The following is a 7,466-nucleotide window of genomic DNA, read 5'->3' as shown; positions in this document are numbered from 1 at the left end:
TAATTTCAAAGCAAAAAAACATCCCATATCGTGCGAGTCAAACAAAACAATGTACTCGGCAACTCTAGCAGTTGTCTGGCTACTCTGCACGCATGGCAGCAATCAGCTGTTAAAACAAAACACACATCTGAATTTTGGGGTAAACTTAATTAAAATGCCTTTAACGAGACTGTTGGCCATCGAAGAGCTACGGAGACAACATATTAGAATACAAACCTTGCAGCGCAGGCTTCTCAGATGCGCATCGGACTCGTTTTCACATTCAGACGATACGTATGTGGTTTTTGTGATTGTCTTCTCAAACTACTGCTAATTTAGTTTATTACAATTACCAATTATTGGTATAATGATCGCTATACTTCTCTTTGTGCTGCCATGGGTCTGCGCTTAGCCGAACAGGGGTTTTTGACATAAATGCAATGGCAATAATGTGTAGAAATGGTTTGTTAGTTTTGTTTTGGCATTTTGAAGCGATGCCACCTGGTAGAACTACAAATGACTACAAATGTTTTCACAATTTGCACAAAAAGTATATACACGTTTGACGTAAAGGAAGTTTTACTACAATGAGCTATTTTTTGTAATGCTTAATTAAAGAAAAACAGAATGCTTTCAATATAATTAATATTAAATATATTGCTCCAAATTCGACTTAAAAAAGGTGGCATTACTGTATTAACTTCGAAAGTCGGAATCGCCATAGGTGGCCACCTCGCTCTGCGGCGGATTGAGAGCGGAATCGTTAAGTGAAAATTCAGTCAGCGGATTGAATAGTGATTTACTAAAAGCTTATTTTATTAACTCAATATGTGTAATGTTAAATTATTTGGAGAGGGTTAACCACCAAAGTAAGGAAGATTCGAATCGTTTTAGGTGTGTTTTATGGGTGTATTTAATCAAATCGCTGGATAAATTGTGAGCGATTTTGATTCCGCTGAAAATCGGTGTGTGGCCGGCGGAATGGAATTGAGGTGATTTTCCAGCGGAAGTGATTTCTGTGGCACCCTTGTATATGTAGGTAGAAAAGTGCAAAAATGTGCTTTTAAACGCAAAAACAATTTAATATTTTTAAAAGACGTACATGTAACCGAGAGCAAAGCAGTTTTTTGGCACACATAGGTCCCTATGCTTAACCTATGTAGAAATATCTGCGTCTCTGGCAAGACGAAAAGAAGCACCCGCAGCCCCGTTCTGAACAGCCTCTAATGCTCTTTGTCATGAAATACTAATTTTGTACTTTATTTGATTTGGTGTCTATTCCATTGTTTCAAATCTTTAGCCTTATGACGTTAAATACATTGTTGTATACGTATAATACAGACGTCGCTACCAGACTGCTTTTGGTATGCCTCTATTTTCTGCCGGAACATTTTAATATACAATTTTCCAGTAATATAAAGTTAGAGATATTTCTCTGCAATTACCTCAAAAATACCGTTTTTATAATATAATCACTTCAAAAATACTTGCAAAGACACCATGTCGTCCCATCAATACCACCAAATTGCAAATTTGCTGGAAAAAGTACGTACAGATTTTTATTTTCGAAATGAATGAAATACATATATAGTTGAGTTTTACACATGCAGATGACCTCAACCGATAAAGATTTTCGGTTTATGGCAACTAACGATTTAATGATGGAACTGCAAAAGGATAGTATTATTCTTGATGATGACTCGGAAAAAAAAGTAGTACGAATGGTCTTAAAATTATTAGAGGACAAAAACGGCGAAGTGCAGAATCTAGCTGTAAAGTGTCTTGGCCCCTTAGTCAACAAAGTAAAAGAAAACCAAGTAGAGACAATTGTTGATTCCCTCTGTGCCAATATGATGTCAAACACAGAACAGCTACGAGATATTTCGAGTATTGGCCTAAAAACTGTAATTGCCGAACTCCCTCAGTCTTCAAACTCTCTTGCTCCAAATGTCTGCCAGCGGATAACAGGCAAATTAAGTACGGCCATTGAAAAGGTGGGTATTTTTTCACTTGTCAAATATATTATTCACAATGATTTATTTTTTACGTTTTCAGGAAGATGTTTCAGTTAAATTAGAGTCTCTTGATATTTTGGCAGACCTACTCTCTCGGTTTGGCGAGTTTTTAATTCCCTTTCATAGCACCATATTAAAATCACTAATACCACAATTGGCTTCGTCCCGTCAAGCTGTACGAAAGCGTACTATTGTGGCACTCTCATTTCTTCTAATACAAGCCAATTCTAATGCCTACAATGGCGTCATTGATCATCTTCTCGATGGACTCGAAAAACCACCAAACCCTGCTGCGATTCGAACGTACATTCAGTGTTTAGCTTCAATATGGTAAGATATAATAAATATGAATATTAGCAACGTAATAACTGATGTTTATCTTTGTAGCCGCCAGGCTGGACATCGGCTTTGTAATCATACTATTAAACGCTCAATGCGTGTTCTTGAGCAATACAGCGAGCAGGATGACGATGAATTACGTGAGTTTTGTCTACAGGCATGTGAAGCATTTGTTATGCGTTGTCCCGATGCCATACATCCACATATATCAATGGTATGTAATCTTTCAGCTATGTAGATCTATTATATTGATAGAGTTCTTTGTTAAAAGATTCTTGCGCTTTGCCTTAAATATGTTACATATGACCCAAATTACAACTATGAGACGGATGATGGTGACACTGGATTTGCAATGGATACCGAAGATGATGAATACGTTGACAGCGAAGAATATAGTGACGATGATGACATGAGTTGGAAGGTTCGACGAGCTGCAGCCAAATGTCTGGAAGTTTTAATTGCAACTCGACAAGAACTTATTGAAGATTTTTATCGTACCTTAAGCCCAGCTTTAATAGCTCGTTTTAAGGAAAGAGAGGAAAATGTAAAGTCTGATATTTTTCACGCATATGTCGCATTGCTTAAGAGCACGCGTCAGACCGATGATGTGACTCCAGATCCCGACTCAATGGATCAAATATCGGGTCCAACTTCATTATTAATCGAACAGCTGCCACTAATCGTCAAAGCGGTGCAACCCTTAATGCGAGAAAAATCAATGAAAACGCGTCAAGATTGCTTTTTGTTACTACGAGAGCTCTTAAATTCACTACCAGGAGCTTTGGGTCCCCATTTGGACAGTGTTGTGCCTGGCATAAGTTATTCGTTAAATGATAAAAGTTCGACAAGTAATATGAAAATCGAGTCGCTAGGATTTCTTTATTCTCTACTTCAAGGTCATCCACCGAATGTGTTTCATCCACACATACCGTCATTAGTTCCTCTAGTAGTGACTTCAGTTTTCGATCCATTTTATAAAATTGCCACAGAAGCATTAATGGTGCTACAGCAACTTGTTAAAGTAATTCGACCTTTGGATACATATGATTCAAAATCTGGCTTCGATGCGACATCCTTTGTTGGGCAAGTGTATTCTTGCACGTTGCAAAAATTAAAAGTAACTGATGTAGATCAAGAGGTGAAGGAAAGAGCTATAGCATGCATGGGACAAATTATTGCTAATATGGGAGATATGCTAAAACCCGAACTGTGCGTTTGCCTACCAATTTTTATGGAACGCCTTAAGAACGAAGTAACCCGGCTAAGCAGTGTCAAAGCGCTTACTATGATAGCAGCATCTACGTTACGTATAGACCTCACGCCAATTTTGCGTGATGTATTACCGACTTTAGGTACATTCTTGCGTAAGAACCATCGTGCCCTGAAGCTCCACTCTTTGGATCTAATTAACAAAATTGTTATAAACTATTCAAGCAACTTTGAACCAAATTTATTGCAAACAGCAATAGTAGAAATTCCACCACTCGTATCTGATACAGATTTACACGTAGCTCAGTATTCTTTAACGCTACTCAGTACCGTAGCCCGGAGGCAGCCGCAAGCATTAGTTGGCATACATGAACAGTTCTTACCATCAGTACTTATCCTAGTTCGGTCACCGTTGTTGCAGGTATGTCAAATACTTAAGCTTAAATTTAATATAATAAAAAAAATTTAATGTCTTTATAGGGAACTGCATTAAACTGCACGTTGGAGTTATTTCAAGCTTTGGTTCAAACGCAGTTACCTGGCTTGGACTATCACTCCCTTGTGTCAAAACTAATGGCGCCAGTCTTGATTGGTGGTGACATGTTTTCTAGAAGTACAACTACGTCCCCAAATGAACAATTACAACTTCATAAACAAGCATATCATTCATCAGCCAAGTGCATTGCTGCTCTAACTCAACAATGCTCGCAAGTTGCGACACCATTAGCAACCAAATTGATAACAGACCTACAAAAACGTAACGATACAGAAGTAATTTTTTGTTTGTTAACAATTGGGGAAATAGGTAGGCACTTTGATCTGAGCTCCATACAAGTGCTCCCACAAACTATAATAGAATGCTTTGGTGCAACCTCCGAAGATGTAAAAGCAGCAGCGTCCCATGCCCTTGGAGCGGTATCTGTAGGCAGCTTGCAGACATATTTACCGCTTATTTTAAAAGAGATCGAAGTACAGCCTAAGCGACAATATTTGCTTCTTCATTCCTTAAAAGAAGTTATATCGTCTCTTTCTATAACATCAAGTGGACTCGCGCAGTTGTTACCATCTGTGCCATCCATATGGACACAGCTTTTCAAGCATTGTGAGTGTTCAGAAGAAGGTTCACGTAATGTAGTGGCCGAATGCCTTGGTAAGCTCGTGCTGGTCAACCCTGAAGAATTACTGCCGCAATTACAGCAAGCATTGCGTTCGGAGAGTACTACTATGCGTACTGTTGTTGTATCTTCAATTAAATTTACCATCTCCGATCAGCCACAGCCAATAGATGTTCTTCTTAAGCAAAGCATTGGAGAATTCCTTTTTGCGCTGCGTGACCCAGAGCCCCAAGTTCGACGAGTTGCTCTTGTTGCATTTAATTCAGCTGTACACAACAAGCCAAGCCTTGTGCGTGACTTGCTACCTACTCTTTTACCATGGTTGTATTCTGAAACAAAAGTTAAAAGTGAACTTATACGAGAGGTAGAAATGGGACCATTTAAACACACAGTTGACGATGGTCTGGACATACGTAAAGCTGCTTTTGAGTGCATGTACACCCTGCTTGAGCAAGGTTTAGATCGTGTAGATGTTATGCAATTTTTAGATCATGTGCAAGCTGGTCTTTGCGACCACTACGATATTAAGATGTTGACGTACCTAATGACAGCTCGCTTAGCCGTTTTGTGCCCGGATAAGGTGTTGCTAAGTAAAATATATTTTCAAATATGGTTATAGTCAATATAATTGTTTCTTCCCATTCTAGGACTTGATCAATTTATTCAACAACTACGTGATACATGTACACATAAGGTGAAAGCGAATTCTGTAAAACAGGAATACGAAAAGCAAGATGAATTGAAGCGTTCCGCACTTCGCGCCGTGTCTGCACTTTCTCAAATACCCAAAGCAAGTAAGTAGTCCTGGTCATATATGCCTCAGCGTAAGAAATAATCAAATATGTTCCCGTTTAGAAAAAAATCAACATTTAATTGATTTTCTAAAATCAATTAAGGAAACTCCAGAATTGGCAAAAATTTACGAATATATACAGAAGGATTCAGTCACTGGGGGCTCGGAGATTATTTTAATGGATCAAAGTTAAAAGCCCTGTGAGCTCGGACATAATTTTAATGGATCCAAGTCAAGCATACATTTTTAGTTTCTTTAATCTATCAAACATTTGCGTATGCACAAATAGCTATCTTTTCTGATAGCTTTCTAAAGAGCAAAATTGCAGTTATGTCTGAATTAAATATATTTAAATAAATATATATAAATTTATATTAATTTTTTTTAATTGACAAAAGTATTGAAAAAATAGTTTCTATATGAAAATTGTTCTTCAATTTTAAAGATAAAGCTTGTATTTTGGTTTTCACAAATGAAAAGATCTTAAGCTGCCTGCCTTTTCCTCTGGGGTTCATCAGAAACAGATTTACCAGCATTTTTACCACCATCAGATGTTGGCCCACTGTCCGAAACTGTTTCTGGTGGATGTTCAAGCACGTGATCAATAATACCCAGTGTCTTGGCCTCATCGGGGGTCATGAAATGATCCCGCTCCATTCGTTGGCACATTTCTTCATACGAGTTTTTAGCATGCTTAACATATATGCTAGTAAGTTGCCGTTTAATTTTGATGATTTCCTCGGCATGTATTAGAATATCGGTGGCTTGACCCTAGAGTAAGTAAATCGTTAGAAATGGTTGCATATGAAAATAATGTTATTCAAAATACTTGTGCGCCGCCAGAAGGTTGATGTATCATAATTCTGGCATTAGGTAATGAATATCGCATTCCCGGTGCTCCTGCCGCTAATAAAAGTGAACCCATTGAACATGCTTGACCAACGCACCACGTCGCTATAGGCGGCTTAACATACTGCATAGTGTCGTAAATGGCAAGGCCAGCAGTAACAACGCCACCCGGAGAATTTATATATAAGTGAATTGGCTTGTTAACATTCTCAGATTGTAAAAATAGCAATTGAGCAACAACTGTAGAGCTAATATCATCGGTTATGTTTCCCATGAGGCAAATGATCCGTTCTTTCAGCAGTCGCGAAAATATATCATAGGCCCGTTCTCCTCTGCCAGTCTGCTCTACCACCATGGGAATTAGGTTGATCGTCCGAACAGAAGTTGTTCTGGCAACACATTTAACCTATTAAAACAAGGGAATTCTACGCATTTTCTCTACATATAATCTATATACCAACTTACTGAATTATTTTGTAACAAGCGGCTGATAGCGTTTCTAAGCATTTTGCTGGTATGGCTTTAATGATAATTAACCAGAATGGCAAAACAGATGTTTTGAGAGGCTAAGCATAGACATTTCTAATAATTTTAGAGACGGATGAAATAGAACACTGGAAATTTAGACTGGGATGGCATACTTTGCTAAGGTGATACATATATATATATATGTACAACCAATGTACGTAAAGGTTTATGCTAGTATTATACTTACATATTAACAGATCGAAACCGACTTTTACTAATGGACTTCGGGCTGCAAGAATGCTTAATAGGCTCTGCCCACTAAGCCCCTCCCGGGGGAACGGTGGGAGTTTTTGAATATACCATCCATGAACAACAATTAAATGAGCATAAGAAACTTAAGCATAACCTGTGCGGAACATGTTATTATTTATTAAGAAAGAATGGATAATAATTTGGAATTTGTGTTGGCTGTCGTTCAACAGCAACATAAAATTATTTTGCTCAAGTTAATAATGTTGTTAAATATGAATAAATGAGTTCAAAATTAAAGAATTCGACGAGGCCTAGCGTAGATATGTACATGAATGATTCCAGCCGCTATCATGGACTGGGCCATCTCCGTAAAAACATGGGATTTCTTCCGTGGTCCCTGCAAACCCTCAATACTCTCCTGTCAAACATAAATCAAAATTTTCTACA

At 38.0% G+C, this 7,466-nt stretch overlaps 2 protein-coding genes across 2 annotated transcripts; one reads left to right on the top strand and one right to left on the bottom strand.

Annotated features, from left to right (window-relative positions):
• Nucleotides 1–1,335: 1,335 nt before the first annotated feature.
• Nucleotides 1,336–5,804, top strand: LOC111078931 (cullin-associated NEDD8-dissociated protein 1). The gene is made up of 8 exons (XM_022373878.2): nt 1,336–1,524; nt 1,590–1,973; nt 2,035–2,324; nt 2,382–2,547; nt 2,605–3,963; nt 4,023–5,247; nt 5,305–5,451; nt 5,513–5,804. The coding sequence occupies exons 1-8, from the start codon at nt 1,480–1,482 to the stop codon at nt 5,641–5,643; spliced, it is 3,747 nt and encodes a 1,248-aa protein (XP_022229570.2). The 5' UTR covers nt 1,336–1,479; the 3' UTR covers nt 5,644–5,804.
• A 74-nt stretch (nt 5,805–5,878) lies between these two features.
• LOC111078933 (ATP-dependent Clp protease proteolytic subunit) lies at nt 5,879–6,927 on the bottom strand. The gene is made up of 3 exons (XM_022373879.2): nt 6,765–6,927; nt 6,280–6,705; nt 5,879–6,221 (listed from the first exon to the last, which is right to left on the bottom strand). The coding sequence occupies exons 1-3, from the start codon at nt 6,804–6,806 to the stop codon at nt 5,934–5,936; spliced, it is 756 nt and encodes a 251-aa protein (XP_022229571.1). The 5' UTR covers nt 6,807–6,927; the 3' UTR covers nt 5,879–5,933.
• Between the last annotated feature and the right edge of the window lie 539 nt (nt 6,928–7,466).

Source organism: Drosophila obscura, unplaced genomic scaffold, assembly GCF_018151105.1.
Source record: "Drosophila obscura isolate BZ-5 IFL unplaced genomic scaffold, ASM1815110v1 contig_9, whole genome shotgun sequence".
Lineage (NCBI taxonomy): Eukaryota > Metazoa > Arthropoda > Insecta > Diptera > Drosophilidae > Drosophila > Drosophila obscura.
The sequence above is the reverse complement of the archived record's forward strand: the minus strand, read 5'-3'. Positions and strand labels throughout refer to the sequence as shown.

Coding starts and splice junctions, on each gene's coding strand:
- LOC111078931 (XM_022373878.2), top strand. CDS start 1,480: ATGTCGTCCCATCAATACCACCAAATTGCAAATTTGCTGGAAAAA. Junction 2,325..2,381: donor CAGTGTTTAGCTTCAATATG/GTAAGATATAAT, acceptor TTATCTTTGTAG/CCGCCAGGCTGGACATCGGC. Junction 5,248..5,304: donor CCCGGATAAGGTGTTGCTAA/GTAAAATATATT, acceptor TTCCCATTCTAG/GACTTGATCAATTTATTCAA.
- LOC111078933 (XM_022373879.2), bottom strand. CDS start 6,806: ATGCTTAGAAACGCTATCAGCCGCTTGTTACAAAATAATTCA. Junction 6,706..6,764: donor GCTTGTTACAAAATAATTCA/GTAAGTTGGTAT, acceptor TTGTTTTAATAG/GTTAAATGTGTTGCCAGAAC. Junction 6,222..6,279: donor AACCTTCTGGCGGCGCACAA/GTATTTTGAATA, acceptor TACTTACTCTAG/GGTCAAGCCACCGATATTCT.